Genomic DNA, 21,078 nt, shown 5'->3' with positions numbered 1-21,078 from the left:
GTAACCTGAACTAATCTATCAATGATAAAACGTCACTGACTAATGAGTTTCAGTAACAAAATTGACATTATTGCATTAATGCTAATTATCATTTTATTAGACAGAAAAAAACAGGTCAGCAATTACAGCATAACCTAATCCTAACTTATCACCTTGCAGGAGACCTACTGGCTCTCAATTTTGACAAATCCAAGCCTACTTGTTAGAATCTTAAGCAATTAAAACTTATCACTGGATCTTAAACCTATGTACGTATATTGAAAATCTTCAAGTTGAGATACTATTCGGAGTAAATCCCAGTAATAAGTGAATTCTGGCACAGAGCAGAGCATAACAAGGAAAATAGCTGACATACCCACTCTTGTCACGTCTGTGTGAGTAGGATGAAGGGGAAACGAAGATAGTTGCCATGGACAGGTGATAGAGCCCTCTTTTCCTGAGTCCTTTATATTCTATCAAAGTGCCAACAAACCCTATTCTGGCTCAGACAACTGTAAGGGAATTCTTTCAGATTCGTTGGTTTGTCTTAAGGAGCCCTGGGGGTCCATGAGAATGTAACTCCTTTGAGGACAACCAATGGCTAGGCTATCATAAAATACAAAGTTTTCATAATAAACCTAATATTGTAATACTTACCTGAACACCTGAATTAGCCCTGGTCACTGACCAGCCCGAACTTTATCCCCACAGATTTATCCACAAAGTGGGTAATTTTAACTGTCAGCGCTACAAACGCTGCAAGTAAAATATAGTCAAAATGAGTTACCTGTTACCATTGGCAACGCTGGTGCAAATACCGGCCACCAGAGGCCTGCCTCCTTAATTGAATCATTCATTATCAAATTGAAGTGGGGAGGAGGGTGGGAATCATTCAGGTGTTCAGGTAGTTATTACTATATTAATTTTATTATGAAAATTTCATATTGCAATACACTCCCTGAACACCTGAATTAGCCCGATTAACAACATTTAATGGAGGTGGGATCAATCTAATTCAGCCTGACCTGTCCATGGAGCATACGCAGGTAACTCATTATCAACTTACCATGTACAAATGTATGTATCCTCACCTAGTTATCTAACTCAGTAGGTGAGGATGTTTGCAAAGAAAGTACCTTAACATCAGTGTTGGGTTTAAGGTACTGTCTGATTCAGAAATACCTCCCATGTGGTAATCTATACTTCTTATTTATGGAGGTTAAAAGTAAAATTTACTCACCTAGTTGACCAACTCTGTAGGTGAGGATGCTTGCAGAGGAAGTATAACGTCAGTGTTGAGTCCAAGGTACTGCCTGAGTCTGAAGAACCTCCCATGTGGTATTCTATACCTCTCATGTAAGGAGGGGAAACAGTGAACCTCCCATGTGGCTATCCAGCCTCTCATGTATGGAAGAGAAGTTGAGTGTGCAGGACCTTCGAGTTCTCTACTGCTCACTCACGCAGATGACTGTGCTGAAGAAGTTGAAGTTATTCCAACATGGCCATCAGGATCTACCTAACCTCAAGGATCTAAAAGAACAATACACTCAGTCTATGCTTGACTAAGAGAAACTCTCAAGTTCATTTAGACTACCACTGACCACATAAACTTCTAACATCCTGACAATACAAGCCAATTATAAAATCAAGTTGGCCGCAACAACAGGACCCAGTGAGTAACCGTTCTCTGAAGAAACTGAAAACCCCTAAGGTGAGCATCATGAAAACTCACACCGACTTTCAAGTAACCGCCTCCAAGATTGCTGACACCGAAAATTTCCTCCAGAAAGCTAAAGGGGTAGCCATCCACAATACTTAGTGCCCTCGGACAAGAACAACAACTCGAAGGCTCCAAAAGGGATGAAGAACCAACCAACGCTTGACTAATAACCCCTTGCAAGAAGAAACTAATTGCATTTTTGGAAATGGAACAAGATGGACACCTAAGGGAACCAAATAAGATTCTCAGACGAGGTAAAAGTTCCTCAGTACGTGACAAATAAACTTTGAGAGCTCTAACCGGACACAACAGCATGAGATCTGTCACCTGCTATACAATCATCCAACAATGCTGCTGCAACTCTACTTATAACGACGACAACACAAAATTGACCATCGATGAGACATCTTGCTCTCTAAAAGACTGTTGCTGAGCACAAGAGATGCACTCAACAGAACCTTCTTATGAATGTCCGGATAGTGAGGAGGCAGATGATTTAACTAGAAGTCCCTGCTCTTCTTGACAGGAACGTAGTACAGCCAGCCAAAATGTTAGTCTGGTATGCAAACCCCATCGAAACCGAAGTGATGGGGTTGTCAAACAGTCCAGAATCAGAAGGAGTATACCAACCATGTTTGAGAAAGCCCCAATCAACTTGGACAACATCCACATAGAGAAGGACAAGGCCTCCGACTGGCTGCGAAAGGTGTCTTCCAAATACAAGCCTCATGATATGTAATGCCTACCACACGAATCATCGAAGGAACCCAAGAGAGAAGAGATTCAACAGATTCCTAGAGTGGAACTCGGGCACCAGCAGAAGGGTTACCTGCTACCGCATACAGACTACTTCCGATCAGGAAGCAAGGTTGAATCCAGCTTACCCAACCCCTTGATGCTAGCCTAGAGTTGTCTTCCCCAAAAGTTGCCCGACTTGGCCAAAACCAGATCAGCTTACATGATGTTTGAGAGACTACTGGTTAGTTGAATACAACATATCAAACATTGCTTGAATTAACTGTGTAGGTTCCTCCGGAGCCTGGACTGCAGAAAGAGAGAATGGACAAAGTCCACCATCCATTTATACTCGCTTCCCTTCTCTGGATAAACAAAAACTGACAAATAGTACTGGATTCTTTCTTCAAAGGGTATTGTCTGTCAGTCCTGTCCGACCGCACCGGAACAGGAAAAGGAGAAGGCTGAACACCCGCAAGAGCAGCACCCAATAACCCAGAACTACACTTGGGAGTGCCTCAGTGGCGTGATCGGTATGGTCATGACCCGCCACCTTGGTGGCCGCAAATTCAATTCTCGGGCATTCCATTGAGGTGTTAGAGATGTGTATTTTTGGTGATAGAAGTTCACTCTCGACGTGGTTCAGAAGTCACGTAAAGCTGTTGGTCCCGTTGCTGAATAACCACTGGTTCCATGCAAAGTAAAAACGCCATACAAACAAACAAAACATTACACTTGGGTGCTCGATACCAACACCTGACATCCATGATCCCATCATAACTGAGCCAACCGATCGAATTGTGCAATGCTATACCAACAAGATGATGATAAACTCCTGACTCCTAAGCTAGTCATACTTGACTGTACAATCCTGCAACCCTCAGACACAATGATGTAACACATGGCCAACACTCGCCCAGCCCACCCAAAGACCCAACCGCCCCCAGCTCCGCAACCGTGTACCAACTAAAGACTATGACATAACCCTAAGCTAATCTCGCTCGACTGCGCAAACCCGCACTACCCAGTGACGATGACATAACACCTGGGCCAAACATACCTTGGTGATGAACGCCCACCCCTAAGAGCCAACCACATTCTGTTGCACCAAACTTGTACCAACCAAGACAATGACATAACCTTGAGTCAGTCTTACTTAACTGCGAAACCCTGCACCAGCCAGTAACTATGACATAACAACTGGTCGACTACAAATGGGCAACCAAGGCCCCCCTAAGAGCAGAGAGGCCGCAAAACGCGATCCAGCAAATGCCGGTTACACCAACACTAAACCACGACGGGAATCCAGAGCTGAAGCTACACTGATCAAGTGAGGGAAGAAAGTACTGGAAACCCTGGAACCAAGGCCAAACCAACATTGAACACCCTGAAGGAGGAACAGAAATAGCTACAGGAAAAGGCTGAGAAAGAAACAGGAGAGAAAAAAGGAAGAAGCCACAATTGGAGTAACCACCGAGCACATAACGCCAACGTTGTCCAGGTGGAGAAAACCTAAAAGTGCCTCTAAGGACAGGCTACGAACTGCGGAACCAATGGGAGCCAAAGAAGGAAATTACCAGGTACCCTAACAAAAGGAGGCTGAGGGCACAAACAGTACTAATGACGGTGCAGATGAACTGCTAGCTGCCGTAGCCCATCGCAATAACCACGGTAGGCACATTACGTCTCAAACCCCAAAAGCATAAAAATGGGAACCAAAAAAGGAAGATTACCAGTTACCCTGTTGAAAGGAGAGGCTGAGGATACAACCACTACTGATACAGTCAACAATGGCACAGACGAATCGCCAACTGCCATAGCACCCACTAGAACCGCGGAGGAAACATTACATCTCAAACTAAGTAAAGGATGAATATACGGAGTTGCGGAAGACTCCGCAACCGCCTGTGAAGCATCCAGACCACCAGCCTGAGAACTACAGGACCCATGGAAGGTACTAATAAGACAGCTCCGCCAAAATTACTTCCCTCAACCCCAAAGAGAGAGAGGGAGCTGCCGAAACCCCAAAATATCAGGATTGAAACTATGAAAATTCTTTGCTCTGCTGTAATGGCAAGGAAACAGGATGAGCGAGAGAAGACTCCAAAGCGACCTCCGAAGAATGACCCATAAAGAAGATTGTGTAAAGACATTAGAAGTTTTAGAAGAAATTGGGAGAGAAAGAAACTAGACCAAATCTGTTCCCCATTGATAATCTTGCCAAACATCATTAGCAAACTCAGGAAATTCTTCATGACATGATCGAGAATACATTCAGTATTCAAGTTACTATAATTCGTCTTATGATAATTCGATTTTACTATGAAGTTAGCAATTAATATCAGTACGACATCATTTTGAAAATAAGTCTTTCTATATATCGCGTGCAGGGGCACAGGCAGCAGCGTGCAATCAGGTAGTGAGAGGGTCGAGTTAAATATAGAATTGTAGCCCCAAAGGCCAAGCACTGGTAACTATGAGGTCATTCAGTGCTGATATGGAAATTGACAGTAAAATGATTGAAAGGTGTAACAGGAGGAAAATCTCTCAGTTGCACTATGAATCAAGTGTTTGGAGAGGGTGGAAAGTAAGATGAAGAAAGAGAATATGAAAGGAGGTAAAGTAAAAGGAAGGCAGCAAAAGAGGCCAAATTACAATCTTCTAACTCTTTACTTCCATATGTTTACAGCATCCTCTAAGTAAGATAAATAGTATTGTCTTAACGTTATACTCGTTGTATAATGTGTATAGCCATGAACAACCAAACGAGAAACCACTTGGTTTGCTAATACAACCGAATCCGATAGTAACATCCGTATCTTGCATTCAATCACTGTACTACAGAAAACAGGTATGTTATAAATATCATGTAGAATGGGACTGAAATAATTTATGTAATAACTTTACTTGCTGTGAGATCATCATGGCAATATAATTTTAAATGCAAAACATAGCTGAAGGTGATAAAGTAATATTAAGTCTGCTAATGACTAATATCATGCATCGGCAACATGGATAAAACTCCCAAACTTTTATTTGAAATCAAACACAGCCATGGTGAAAAAAAAAACTACTAACATGAAGAGCTCATTTACTGTTTTCACACCGTTAAAAGATAAATAATGTAAAGCTCGTAATACCGATGAAACAAATGAAAACAAACAGAATTGCTGAAATTTATGCAATCTATTAACCGAGAAAAAAAATGGTTCATAATGAGACATATTAGTCAAATTTGGACTTAAAAACACGTTGTAAGACAAAAAATATGACTTCGTTCCATATAAGTAAAATATGTAGATATTCATTTATGCTAAGAACAAGAACATTCGCTGAAACCAAGTGAAATGGTTGTATCTGGAGCAAAGGAAATTGACTAATCGGCTTCTCTACCTGCCTAGGCCACGGCCCCTTTACAATGGGGCTGTGTTGAGGCAAGCTTGTGAAATTGTAATTTAATTGAAATGTAATCAATTACACATTTTTTTAAGGTAATTTAAATTTTAAATTTTTAATATTAATTTCAGTTGTCATTGTATTTGATCACACAACTGGTAATATATATGTAACTGTAATTAACCCTCTTACGCCGAAGCGGTAAAAAAAAAATTGTCTCCCGTGTGCCGGAGGTGTTTCAGAGTGAGCGCGGAAGCAGAAAAAATATATTTTTTTTTAAATCACAGCGCGCTTAGTTTTCAAAATTAAGAGTTCATTTTTGGCTCCTTTTTTTGTCATTGGCTGAAGTTTAGTATGCAACCATCAGAAATGAAAAAAATTATCATTATCATATATACTAAATAATGTGATATATGATAGCGCAAAAACGAAATTTCATATATAATTGTATTCAAATCGTGCTGTGCGCAAAACAGTTATAGGTAACAAGTTACTTTTTTTTCGTTGTAATGTACACTAAATTGCGATCATTTTGGTATATAACACATTGTAAAACAATAAAAGCAACACAGAGAAAATATTATCACAAAATAATGCATGAATTCGTAACGCGCAGACGTAAACAAATATTTTTTTCAAAAATTCACCATAAATCTAAATATTGTCCTAGAGCCCTTCCAATTTCTTTTTCAAAATTGAAGACAAATGATTGAATATTACTATACTGTAAGAGTATTAGCTTACAATTGCAGTTTTCGACCATATCTGACGAGTTAAAGTTGACCGAATGTCGAATTTTTTTATATATATTTTTTTTTATATGCAATTATTTCAGAAATAAGAAAAGCTACAACCTTCAAATATTTTTCGTTTTATTCTACATGAAATTGCGCACATTTTCATATATAAAACTCTATGAAATGCCTAATATGAAATGGAGCAAATATTCCGAGAATGGTACATACGCATTTCGGAGATTTGTGGCGGAGAATCCGCGCGCGGAGGGAAGGAAAGATTTTTTTTAAATTCACCATAAATCTAATTATTTTGCTAGAGACTTCAAATTTGTTTCAAGATGAAGATAAATGACTGAATATTACTAGACTGTAAGATTTTTAGCTTACAATTGCGTTTTTCGACCATTTCGGTAGAGTCAAAGTTGACCGAACGTGGTTTTTTTTCTATTTATTGTGATTTATATGCAAATATTTCAAAAATTAGAAAAGCTACAACCTTCAATTATTTATTGTTGTATTCTACATGAAATTGCGCACATTTTCATATATAAAACTTTATGTAACGGCTAATTTAAAATGGTGCAAACATTACCACAATCGCACGTATGATTTTTTCGGAAGAGTTACCGCGCGGACGTAAAGAAAATGTTATTTTTTTCATAAATTCACCATAAATCGAAATATTGGGCTAGAGACTTCCAATTTGTTGCAAAATGAAGGTAAATGCTTGAATATTACTAGAATATAAGCGTTTTAGCTTACAATTGCGTTTTTCGACCATTTCGGTAGAGTCAAAGTTGACCCAAGGTTGAAATTTTGGCAATTATCGTTATTTATATGAAAATATCTCAAAACTGATAAAAGCTACAACCATGGGTTGTTTTTAGATGTATTGTGCATGAAATTGCGCACATTTCCATATATAAAACTTTATATAACGGCTAATTTTAAAATGGTGCAAACATTACCACAATCGCATGTATGATTTTTTTCGGAAGAGTTACCGCGCGGACGTAAGGAAAACGTTTTTTCATAAATTCACCATTAATCGAAATATTGTGCTAGAGACTTCCAATTAGTTGCAAAATTAAAGTAAATGATTGAATATTACTTAAATATAAGAGTTTTAGCTTACAATTGCTAAAACTCTTATATCGTTATTTATATGAAAATATCTCAAAACTGATAAAAGTTACAATCATAAATATTTTTTTTTTGTATTCTACATAAAATTGCGCACATTTTCATATATAATACTCCATGTAACGGCTAATTTAAAATGGTACAAAAATTATGTCAAAGTGACGAAATAATTTTTGAGATGTGTCACAGATACTTTTTAGTGCGGCAAGAAAGAAATTCGCGCTTGCGCGCCTGCATAACGATTGTAAACAAAACAACACCTTGATCCGTGAACTCCCAGCATCCCCCAAGGCGCGTGATTTAAGAGTTTTCGGCTGGTAGGCCTAAAAGTATTTTTCCGCGAATTTTAAAAAAAACTTTTGTATGTCGACGTAAAATACTTCCAGTCGGCACCCGAGACAAAAAATGTAGACGTAAAATACGTCCAGTCGGGGCGTTTAAGGGTTAACATAAAGATTAATATAATTACCACAAGCCCGACTAACGGAAATTCGTCTGCTAAACAGATGAAGACATCATATTACCGAATTTCATCACCTGAGGGAATATTCTTGGAAAGCAATGAAATGTACAAATTCCTTAGAATTTCTGATTTATATGGCACAAGAAACCATAATTAGCTATGCTAAAATGTCAACATAGTTAAAAGACCATTTTCCCGCAAGACGACAAATATGGTATAAGTGGGGAAGAGCTGTTATGTCAGTCACAGCTGGCCAATCAGGGCAAAAATAAGTTAAATACGGCGACGCAAACTCGTATTCGCCATCAGCTGATTTCAAAGCAAACAACTGACTACTATATTAGTATCTATACTACGATAATATGTGGATACATATAATATTATAATGCTGAAGTTGGACTGAATCTGATTCTCATTCCTGTTCAATTACATTTTGCACTGAGTTATCAAACCATCCGATTCTCACTTCGTGTTCAAATTATGTAAGCTAGGCCAACCGTTCTTAATGTTATTCAATTTCTCTTCATACTGGATTATCATAAGTCAATAAGTATGCATAGAACCGAAAATTAGCTGATATTAATAATTACCATACCGTATATGCATAGAGGAAACTTGAGAACCTTGATCACCGAATTACCACCACCGCAAGACGAACAAAATTTATCCACAGAAGGACAAAAACAACCTTCGAAGACGAAAGAGCACTGATCAACATTTCAGAACCCGACAAACCCGAAACAGTCTCCGAACGACCAACCAAGGGCTTAGAAACCTTCTGTTGTAAAGAACTCGAAGCAGGAAATAAAACCAAAGATGGTTCTAAAGACAAATTGTCACACCAGAAACTACAACAGAATCCGAACACGAAGAAACCTGCACTTCTCTTCCTGAAAACTACCTAACCTATTATCCCTACTCGTCTGTATCTGACCTAAATTTACATTAACCTTTGAACTTACACCTTAAGAGGGAAGGGGGAAAACTGCTCCCAACACTGCCTGCTCCATACTGGGGGGTAGAGGGGGAGGGGCAGATCTTACCTTCCAGGCTCGCGGGTCTCCATGACCCCCAGCACCCATTAGGGCTGGTTCTGGAACAGGCAGGAGGGCTGAAAAAGAGCGATTAGCATCACTTACACTACTGTTACTACCACTATCCTTGCTCTTAGTTAACTTATTCATTAAATTAGCAAATTAAATAGACATGCTGGATGACAATCTGTCTTCTAAATAGCTCTGACTCTGGTGCTTCCTTATCTATTGCTCATGTTTCTACACCTGCCTTACACTAACTCTTATCTAACGACCAATCTCTACACTCCTCACATCTCTGTCTGACGCTGCACTGAACCTTCCTGCAAGTAATACATAAGAAAATGTTTGTCATTTTTTAGGGTATTCATCCTCCGCTGGCATGTAGAGCAGTACTGATGAGCTCCGACATTTTCCCCAGCAACTTGCTCAGAAGGCACAGCAGACGTAGTGGCGTTGGCTCAAGGCATTTCTTTATGTAGCTTGTCCATCTCCAAGTCCAGTCCAAGCCGGGTCAATACCAAGAGGGTCCAAATCAATAAAAAACCATAGCAAAAACCAGGAGTGGTAGTTTTAACACAATGCCCAGGTCGTAATTCAGAATTCCAAGCCCAAATATTTATATGTGGGGGTCAGGCTAAAGACCAAAAAAGTTCACATGTTGCAGGACATGTCCTAACAGTAACACGAACAGAAAACAATTGAAGAGGCAGGCCTAAGGTGGTCAGTATTTGCAGCAGCATTGCCAATGGTAACAGGTAACTCATTTGACTAGATTTTAGATTTTACCTGCAGCGTTGGTACAGCGTTGGTAGCACTGAGTTATAATTACCCACTTTGAAGGGATATAGTTCGGGCTGGTCAGTGACCAGTGCTAATTCAGGTGTTCAGGAAGTGTATTGCAATATATATATATTTTTTTTATTAAACCATATCCAGATTTTAAAGGGAAATGTAAGTATTTGCAAGCGGCAATTAATGTACACAATGTAAGTTTATCTTCTCACATTTCCTTCCCTTTATGAGAAAAATGAAGGCTAAACTATGCATTTCTTATATTTATGTCCACATGGTAAGTTTTACTAAAACATTTATTCAAGAAAAGTGAAATTTTACTGATCTCTAGTTCTTATGTAAAACTGGTGATAGGTATCAAATATAATTATTTGTCTACACTATAAAAAGAAAATATCGGTTTATTCAAATGTAAAATTACATTACCTGGAAAAGTGGACCAACATCAACATCGAAGCCCAGGTCAGCAAATCCTGTTGCAATAACTTTGGCTCCTCTGTCATGGCCATCTTGCCCCATCTTGGCAACCAGAATCCTTGGGCGACGTCCCTCCTCATCAATAAATTCTTCAATCTATAAGGTAGAGGTAACACAGAATAATGAGCCATAATCAACCCAAATTTTGTTTAATTGGTGCAATCAGTTTTTCAACCAAAGCCATTTTGCTAATCTTGGCTATTAGATTAAGCACACAATTCAATGTTGCTTCTTAGTGGAAGCAAACTAAAAGGAGATACACCCACTTGGGAGTAGGTATGTCCATGGTTCCCACCTCCCTTCAATATGGGAAACACTGAAACACTAGTCTAGCTATTTTTATCAACTGCTATGTTAAGATCATTTAACACTTTAGAAAGTATTTTGATTTTCCATTAGTTTAATGAAATTTAAAATAGAAATTGTTAATTGTAACAACATTTTTGTTTTAACCATGAAATTTGTCTTATCAAGTTTCATATATGTATAATCCATCTTTTTCTATATAAAAATCTGTTAAATACCCCCATCCCCCTTTTTTAGCATATGGTTTTGAAGTAGTTTAGTTACAGGTAATATTTGAAATGCATAAATATCTTACAAGATTCAATTCGAAAAATCGATTCTTAAGTATTGTAAACATTGTTATAAAAGCACATTAGTCAACTTATTTTTTATCAGCTGCAATATTTCTGTTAAAAACATTTAACAAATTATAAAGTATTTTGATTTTTCATTAGTTTCATGAGATTAAAGATTAAAAATAATATTGTTATGATACAATAAAGTTTCATACATACTTACCTGGCAGATATATACATAGCTATTGACTCCGTCGTCCCCGACAGAAATTCAAATTTCGCGGCACTCGCTACAGGTAGGTCAGGTGATCTACCGCCCTGCTCTGGGTGGCAGGACTAGGAACCATTCCCGTTTTCTAATCAGATTCTCTCTTCCACCTGTCTCCTGCGGGGAGGCTGGGTTGGTCTTCAATCGTATATATCTGCCAGGTAAGTATGTATGAAACTTTATTGTATCATAACAATATCATTTTCATACATTCAACTTACCTGTCAGATATATACATAGCTGATTGACACCCTTTGGTGGAGGGCAAGAGACAGCTAACTACTGACTAGACGGTAAACAACATATGTTGTAGGTATTATAGACCTAGGTTCCTACCTTATTAGGTGGAAGACTTTCGTGGCTTACTGCCCAGGAGTCTGCTTCACCTCAAGAAAGCCTTAGCGAGATAGTGATCTGCGGCCAAGAGTTCTTGTGGGTCTGTCGATGGGGTTTCATCCGCTTACTCGGCAGAGCCTAACTAGCATTTCTGAACGGGTGCTAATCCGCTTATATGACAACACGCCTTCTTTAAGGACCACACAACCGATCCCGATCACCCGATCCTAACACCCGTGTTAGTTCTAAGATTGCCAAGAGTCATCCCCGAACTCTTAGCAAACAACCAAAAACTCGATAATCACACACACAAAAGTACAACAAAAAAAAAATTTTTACCCCTCTAAAAGTCAGTTGTCACTCGATCTCCTAGTGAAGAGAAGAGAAGGTCGCCTGTGCGACACCTGACACTTCCATGCACAGGAAATACAAGAACACATCCGACAAGAGGGTTACATACACATATTTAAGGATCGGTGCTCTCTCCTTTACCCAGAACTGTCTGTGCTGACACAAACGGACCTAGAGAATAACATTTCTCATACGTAACTCGCACATCTTTTAAGTAATGAGATGCAAACACTGAGTTGCATCTCCAATAAGTTGCATCCAAAATATTTTTAAGTGACATATTCCTTTGGAACGCAATAGATGTCGCGATTGCCCTTACTTCATGAGCTCTTACTCTTAATAGATTAAAAGTGTCATCTGGGCAGTTCTTATGAGCCTCGGTAATGACACTTCTAACAAAGAAGGCCAAGGCATTTTTAGACATTGGTCTCTTGGGTCCTTTACTGAGCACCATAGACGTGTTGTGAACCCCCCAACCGCTTCTTTCTGTCCAGATAGAATTTCAGTGCTCTAACTGGACAAAGGGATCTTTCTGTTTCTCTGCCCACCAGATGCCCACCCCCCAGACTAGTAAGTCCTTTTACCTCGAAACTCCTGGGCCAGGGATTCGAAGGGTTCTCATTTTTGGCAAGAAAGAGTCTGGAATGAACAAATCGCAGAGTCTCCTTTGAGGCCAACTCGTGACTCAAGGGCGTGCAACTCACTGACCCTTTTGCCATAGCAAGAGATAGCAGAAATAAAACACTTTCTAGTGATATCCCAAAATGAAGCCATATGCGGTGGTTCGAACTTCTCGGAGGACAGAAATTTCAGGACCACATCCAAGTTCCAGGTTGGAACCCTAGGTTCTACTGACTTTGATGTTTCAAAGGAACGAATTAGATCGTGCAAATCTTTATCATTCGTCAAATCTAATCCCGTGTTTCTGAAGACTGCTGAAAGCATACTTCTGTACCCCTTAATAGTCGGTACAGAGAGATGCGACTTTTCCCTCAGGAAAAGAAGGAAATCCACAATTTCAGTCACAGAGGTATTGGAAGAGGACAGTTTCTTCGACCTGCATCAGTTTTTTCTGAAAACTTCCCACTTTGATTTGGCACCAATCCGCCTAGTAGATGATCTGCGGGCTCTGGCATTGCGCTTGCCGCCTTACGAGAAAACCCTCTCGCTCTGACAAGTCTTTCGATAGTCGAAAGGCAGTCAGAGCAAGAGCGGGTAGATTTTGATGGTACCTCTCGAAGTGTTTTTGAGCAGATCTATCCTTTTGTTTGAAGATCTGGGAAATCCACGGTCCACTCCATTACCTCCGTGAACCAAATTCGGGATGGCCAATACGGAGGCTATCAGTCATCTTGGTTCCCTTCTAGCCACGACTTTCAGGGGGGGGGGGGGGGGGGGACTACTTCCCCCAGTATCTTGAATGGGGGGGGGGAAAAGCGTACACATCTAGCCCTGACCAGTCCAGGAGAAGGGCGTCTAGGCTAAGCCCTGGGATCTTCTACTAGGGCGCAAAATGTGTCTATCCTTTTGGAGAGAAACGTGGCGAACAGATCTACTTGAGGTTTCCCCCAAAGATACCAAAGGCTCTGACAGACTTCCGAGTGGAGGGTCCATTCTGTAGGAAGGACCTGGAACCTCCTGCTCAGTCCGTATCCGCTCTCACGTTCCTCTCCCCTTGGACAAATCTTGTTAGGAGAACTACATTCCTTTGATTCGCCCAAATCAGCAGATCTCTTGCTAGTTCGTATAGGGTGAGAGAGTGAGTTCCTCCTGGTTTTTTGACATAAGCCAGAGCGGTAGTATTGTCGGAGTTTATCTTTACTACTTTGTCTCTGACTATGTGCTCGAAGCTCTTTAGCGCAAGGTGAATTGCTAATAGCTCCTTGCAATTTATGTGCCATGACACCTGTTCTTCCAACCAAGTGCCTGACACTTCTTTGGATCCTAAGGTCGCACCCCCAACCTGTCTCCGACGCATCTGAGAACAATGTCAGGTTTGGGTTCCGTACTTCCAAGGATACTCCATTGTTCTCTTCTAAGGGGGTCAACCACCACCTTAATTTATCTTTTATTTCCGCTGAGATTGGAAACGTGTTCGAGAGCCGTCCTGTCTTCCAACTCCAACTCCTTCTCAGGAAGAACTGAAGCGGACGGAGATGTAGTCTTCCTAGAGGAAAGAACTGTTCGAGCGAGGAAAGGGTCCCCAGAAGGCTCAACCATTCCCTCGCTGAAGTGCGCTCTTTCTCTAAGAAGTTCAATACTGTGGTACAGCCTTTCCTTATTCTCTCTTGAGAAGGAAATACTCGAAAACCCCGAGAATCCATCTGAATCCCCAGATAGACTACGTTCTGGCTGGGGACCATCTGAGATTTCTCGAGGTTCACGATCAATCCTAATACTTTCGTCAATTCCAGGATTGTTGACAGATCCTCCAAACACTGCTTTCGAGACCTGGCCCTGATGAGCCAGTCGTCCAGGTATAGGGAGACGTTTATCCCTTTCATGTGTAGGTGTCTTGACACATTTTTCATCAAATCTGTAAAGACTTGGGGAGCCGTTGATAGGCTTAAACACAGGGCCCTGAACTGATAGATCCATCCCTCGAACATGAAACGAAGGTACTTCCTCGACGAATGGTGAATCGGGACGTGGAAATATGCGTCTTGAAGATCTAGGGACACCATCCAATCTCCTTGACGAAGTGCTGCAAGGACTGAAGCAGACGTTTCCATGCTGAACTTCTGTTGTTCTACGAATTTGTTCAGCGCACTTACATCCAGTACTGGTCTCCATCCCCTGAGGCTTTCGCTAGCGAGAAACAATGCGATTGTAAAACCCCGGGGAGCTGTGATCGAGTACCAGTTCTATTGCTCTTTTGTCCCACATCTGCTCCACCATTTGACGAAGAGTATCCATCAGAACAGGGTCCCTGTATCTGGCGGACAGTTCCCTCGGTGATATTGTCAAGGGGGGCCTGTCCTTGAATGGGATATAATAACCCTTCCTGATTATCGACATCGACCAAGGATCGGATCCTATGTCTTCCATGACTCCCGCAAAGAACTGTAACCTGGCTCCTACAGGTGTCTGGAGGAAAGATTTCTCATTTTCCCTTCTTAAAGGGACGGAAGGAAGATCTTCCCCTTCTCTCCGTTGTCTTCCTCTGGCGATGGATCTAGCCTGAGGGCCTCCTCGAAAGGGCTGCTGCTGCTGGGCTGGCCGAGTGGCTTTCTTTTCCTCACTGACCACAGGTCTATTCTTCCTTGAGGATTGTCTGAGAAGATCTTGAGTGGCCTTCTCAGTTAGTGAATGAGCAATGTCTCTCACCAACTGAGAAGGAAATAAATGTTCTGAGAGAGGCGCAAACAATAAAGCGGATCTCTGCGAAGGAGAGACGGCCTTAGTGAGAAAAGCACTGTGAACTGCCCATTCTTGCTTTAGTATTCCCGCACCAAAGAGGGAGCATACTTCCGCCGATCCATCTTGAACAGCCTTATCAATGCATGTAAGGATGCTATGTAAGGTTTCTGGATTTAGTTGTTCCTTTTCATGGGACTTCTTAGCAAGAACCCCAAGGGACCAATCCAGGAAGTTAAATACTTCTAAAGTGTGGAAAAGTCCCTTGAGGAGATGGTCCATTTCCGAAAGACCCCATGTTGCTCTAGCCGAATTTAAGGCGTGTCTCCTCGAGGAGTCTACGAGACTCGAGAAGTCTGACTCAGCTGAAACGGGCAGAGACAATCCCATATTCTCTCCCGTTTCGTACCATATGCCTCTTCTGCCCGTTAGTTTAGCAGGAGGCATGCAAAAGACAGTCCTTCCTGACTCCTTTTTTGTCTTGATCCAGGAGTCAAGAGATTGTAGGGCCCTCTTCATGGATATGGCCGGCTTCATTTTTAGGAAGGATGAAGACTTGTGCGCTTTCGTGCTTGAAAAAAGAGAGCGCGGAGAAGGAGGAGCGGCTGGAGTCAAGGCATCTCCATACTCTTCTAAGAGAAGAGAAGAAAGAACTTTATAATTTGAAAGCCCTTCTTTGTTAGTGATTTCGTCCTCCGAGACGTCTTCTAAATAATAGGCTCGGAAGGAGAAGGCTCTTCTCTCATCTGCATTTTCTCCTCCCTTGATCTCTTCCAGTTGGATCTTGGTGCTTGGTTGAAGTTCTAGTCCTTGAACGATCTACAGGAAACTCAGGCTCTTTGCGCCTACTTGGCGCCTGGCTCCTAGCTGGCGCCAGACGCTTGGCAGGAGTTACTTCCTTTTCCACTTCTCTCCTGTCTAACGCTCCGCTCCCCCAGGGATGGCCGCCTGTGCGACACCTCCCCCGGAAGGCTCGTTGCGCCTGACAGGAGATCGGTATTTGGATCTCTTAATCGGAAGCCTATCATCCTTCTTACGAGTAGGCTCTTTAGAGAGTACTCCTACCAAAGACACTAATTGCTCCTGCATATTCATCAAAATTTTTCTGGTCGAGGACTCATTCGAATCAGGAGAGGGAGATCTGGAAGGCACTCGAGGATCTCTTACAGTCCAAGGATCTGACTCCTTTCTAACCTTCTTTATTACCGAAGGCGCATCTTCTTCAGAGAAGCGCTCAGGGCTAGAATTGAGCTCAGGTTCTTTCCAATTCCTCTTCAGCGGACGGAAAAGCTTCGACTCCTTCCATCCTCTTCTCGGAGAAGGCGAACAAGATGACGAAAAGCACTCTCGTAGGACGCTTTTCCTGTAGCTGTCCCTGGCAGTCTGAGATGTAATAGATCTGCGAAGGGACGCCTGATCGTTGGAGATTCTCCATAACCTCCAGTAAGGCTTCGACTTTCCTTCTCCTCTGGCCAGGGAGCTGGAAGCGGTCTAGACACTAAAATCACTGGGGACACTAAAAACAAAATCACTTGAGAAACCACATTCACTTCTCTTACCTTCCAATGCTGCCATTTTTTTTCCTGCATTTTCTGAAGGGAAGCTCTGAGTCCGCCATTTCTGAGGCAGAATCAGAGGGGTTTACAAACAATTGGTGAACGGGCTTGAAATAGAGTGGGCATAATTATCAGAAGAAGAAGCTACAGAACTAGATAGAAGTTCATGAGATCTAGACATTTTTCGGCTTTTGTAAGCCGCCTTCCTCTCTCTATCTTTCTCTAACTTCTTCAAGTAAGAAGTTAGATTCTTCCATTCTTGTGCACTCAGTTTCTCACACTCGTTACACGTATTCTCAATCGAGCATTCAACCATTCTACAACCACTGCATGCAGTGTGAGGATCTACCGAAGCTTCGGAATCCTCATCTTACAGCCCTCATTCACACACTCTGACAAACTAACACTAGAGTCAGACATATTCACGAAAATCCAAAGCCAAGTCCAAAAAAACAGTCCACGATACCGAATGCCAAACAACGATCCAAGTGCGTCAACCCAAAAATCAGTCGAAAGATGATCAAAAGCGTTGTGAAAAAAGAATTCTAGTCAGGAGGAAGTAACAACAAGTGTTGATACCACCGGCGACAGAGAGAATCTGAATTAGAAACGGGAATGGTTCCTAGTCCTGCCACCCAGAGCAGGGCGGTAGATCACCTGACCTACCTGTAGCGAGTGCCGCGAAATTTGAATTTCTGTTGGGGACAACGGAGTCGATAGCTATGTATATATCTGACAGGTAAGTTGAATGTATGAAAATATTAATTGTAACCAAACTTTTTTTCCTAGTTCATTATGACAAATTTTGTATCATGTTTTGATATACGTATAATCCATCAACTTTTTTTATATAAAAATCTATTAAATGTCACTTTTCATTATTCTATTACCGTATATTATATTTTTTGCTAAACATTATTGATATTGTAATACATCGGAAGGTCTAAAAATGCTGAAATTGTACGGCTTTCAAAACTAATAGACTATAATTGAAAAATAATGGAATAAATCAAGGGATGGCATCTGCTGTTTCATCTCAATATTACTGTCCCCAGGCCTCCTCTGTCTTGGCTCCCTTCAGAAATCAATAGTTTAGTATATGAGCATGATATGGTCCAAATTTGGTGCTTTTGCAACAATCTGAACCAAACACCCTATTTCCCCCCTAACAGCCCTGACTACTTGGGACAAGACTTCACAGGCACTTAAACAGGCCAGGATGAGAGTAGAATGTTGAATATTGCCTACATGAAATTTTTTAAAAATATTTCTATGGAGATTACAGATGCAACATCAACACTCATAAAATATTCTCTTGTGTACTGTTATAATATGAGTGATAATCATAGTCAACTAAACTTGTAATGAAATACGGTACAATAAATCACACAAAGCAAAAATACTGCAACAATACCTGTCATCTATCATTAAATTCCTGGATGTGTTTATTTTCATGTTTTTTTTTATGGTACAGTAATTGATATTATTTTCATTAAAAGATATGTAGAGTATAGTGCTGATATGCGAGAGAGAGAGAGAGAGAGAGAGAGAGAGAGAGAGAGAGAGAGAGAGAGAGAGAGAGAGAGAGAGAGAGAGAGAGAGAGAGAGAGAAAAGATTACGTTGCCACAAAAATTTTTTGCTACGAGAATGACAGCACAAGAATTTATTTTTTTTAATTTATGGGAGATGGTGAGGACTAACCACAAAACGACAAAACCAAGAACTTACTGTAGAATAAATAATCTATTTTATCATATATGCATTTTTACATAATCATAAAAATACTAACATGACATACAAATACTATTGCATTCTCTTTTGGAGGTTATGTCCCATCGTTCTAAACTATGCACATATTTTAGATATGCTCTATACAATAGTACTATCCTAAAATATGTACCTGTACATTAAATATAATTTCAAAATCATACTACAACACAGGAAAATATCAATACTATACATAAAATGTATGCCCAGTGTATTATAGTATGCACAGAACTATGCCATAGGCCAAAGCAAACGTGCGTGTCTGAATGATAGGGGGTTGGTACTTAATTTTGCAACATGACTGTGAAATGATATTAGACAGTTTGAGTTATATTTTTATTTGAACTGTCAAGCTTGGCGATGAACTGTTAAACAGGCATTTATAAGTGTTTTAGGGGTTTATGTATAAAGCCTACTTTAGAGTAACAATAGTAGAAGGTAATGTAAGGTTACTTTGCGAGTTTTGGGATGATGGTTTGGGATGTATTTTTGTTTTAATTGTTATTAAATTGTTTTATTATGAGAATTTAAGGTAGTATATATTTGTTTGAACTATCAAATTAATAGTGAAGTGTTAAAATAGGCAGTTATAAGCATTTTAGTTTTAAGGGGTACAAGGAATTTGGCAGTTGTAAACCAGTTATAAGCATTTTTAGAAGGGATTTTTGCATTTCCGTGACAGAATCTGGAATCTATTCCCGTGCAAAAATGGGGGGGGACTGTATACTTTGCTTTATGCATAAGGGTAAAATAAGCCATTAACTTTCTACACAAAGAAAAAAAAGAAACCATTCCAATGGCTGTAGACAGATCATCATGAAACTAGATGTACAAGAAAGATACCCTATTAATCTCCTTCATCCCCACTGCCTTATTATACATATAATCTTATCCTGACTTTCTCCCTTTTAACCAGGGCCCTTTAAATTCCTTACCCTTCTCTCATCTTTACTACATGCCCATACCATCTCAATCTTTAATCTCTTATTGTATCAGTAATCCTTACCACCCTGATACTCCTAATTTCTTTATTTTTCACCCTCTCATCCAGCAAGATCCCCTAAATCTCCCCTCACCATCTTCATTTTCATTTGCTCCAGTTCTTCTTAATGCCTATGTTTCAGAACCATACATCATCACTTGCTCGATTACTGTAACATATTTTATTTTCACATTGTTTGGAATCCTTTTGTCCAACAATTACCTCTGCAACCCTATTCAACCTCACCTTCACACCCTCCCTCCTGACTCTAAGTAAATCATGGGTATCTGAAAGTCTCTACCAATTTCAAATCTAGGTCATATCTACCTTGTATAAATAACCTATCCCTCCCAGCTTGCTCAACACTACATCCTCTTTTACCCACATTTACTTTCATACCACCACATTCAAGAGATTCCTACCACTATCTTACCCTTCTTTCCAATTCTCCTCCAGTCTCTGATACAGTCACTAGATCATCTGCACAAAACAGTTCCCACAGATTTTCATTCCTAATCCCTTCACTAAATGTATCCATGAAGAGTACAAAATTTGATGATAACAACTTACAATTTCAAACAGTTGTTTTGCATAAGTTAGTATAGTACACCATCTCAGCCTACCTAACCAATTTTCTTGGCACTAATCTTTCTTAAGACGACCGGCCGGCTAATGCCGTTTTTTAAGGACAGGGCTCTGATATTCATACCACTTAATAAGGTGACTTGGGACATCTCCAAACCGCATATAATTTTCGCCTCTGACCTTCGGTTTTGTGACGCCAGGGCAATTTATCCCGAAAATAACCATTTTTCAAATTCTATCTCCTCCCTTGATATTAAATATTAAGACCTGGGATTACTACCATATATAGGCCTGATGTAGACCTCCAATCAAATGAGAAGTTTTTTTTCTAAAAGTCATTTTTTTGCTAGATATGAATTTTTCATTATGGTAAAAAAAATAATTCCTATATATATCAGGAAAAAAATTTATAAAAAAAAAGACGAAACAAAAATTGGAAAAAAGGGCTTCATTTGATTGTTCTATAATGTCTTTCTGACTTAAATACCATATATCAATGTTATAGCTTTAAAACTAAGTGAGAAGACAGATTTTGAAGGTCAATAAGTATAGTTTTGAGATACGGGCGTTTAAAGTTTTCCTTCGCATTTTTATAAAGACAATGTTAATAAATAATTATTATTATGAATGTATATTTCTTTTTTGTGTATTAATAAACCAAAAATATGTTATTTATCATAATTTAATCATAAATGATGATCCCTTTGCTCATATATCGTAGCCTGGGGCACTGCATCAGGCAAGACGGGGCACTCCTTCCTACGCAACTCTCTCTCTCTCCTACACTAACTCGGCTTATTACAGCAAAATTTTCT

General features: G+C 40.1%; 1 protein-coding gene across 1 annotated transcript in view; it reads right to left on the bottom strand.

Moving 5' to 3' along the window:
- LOC135221892 (methylmalonyl-CoA mutase, mitochondrial-like) overlaps positions 1-21,078 on the bottom strand; it is a 169,835-nt gene that overhangs the window by 68,847 nt on the left and 79,910 nt on the right. Inside the window, exon 14 of the mRNA XM_064259869.1 lies at positions 10,429-10,575. Within this exon, the coding sequence (XP_064115939.1) occupies positions 10,429-10,575 (147 nt within the window). The remainder of the gene's footprint in view (positions 1-10,428; positions 10,576-21,078) is intronic.

This window comes from Macrobrachium nipponense, chromosome 3, assembly GCF_015104395.2.
Source record: "Macrobrachium nipponense isolate FS-2020 chromosome 3, ASM1510439v2, whole genome shotgun sequence".
Taxonomy (NCBI): Eukaryota; Metazoa; Arthropoda; class Malacostraca; order Decapoda; family Palaemonidae; genus Macrobrachium; species Macrobrachium nipponense.
Note: the sequence above shows the minus strand (reverse complement) of the source record. Positions and strands in the feature narration are given on the sequence as shown.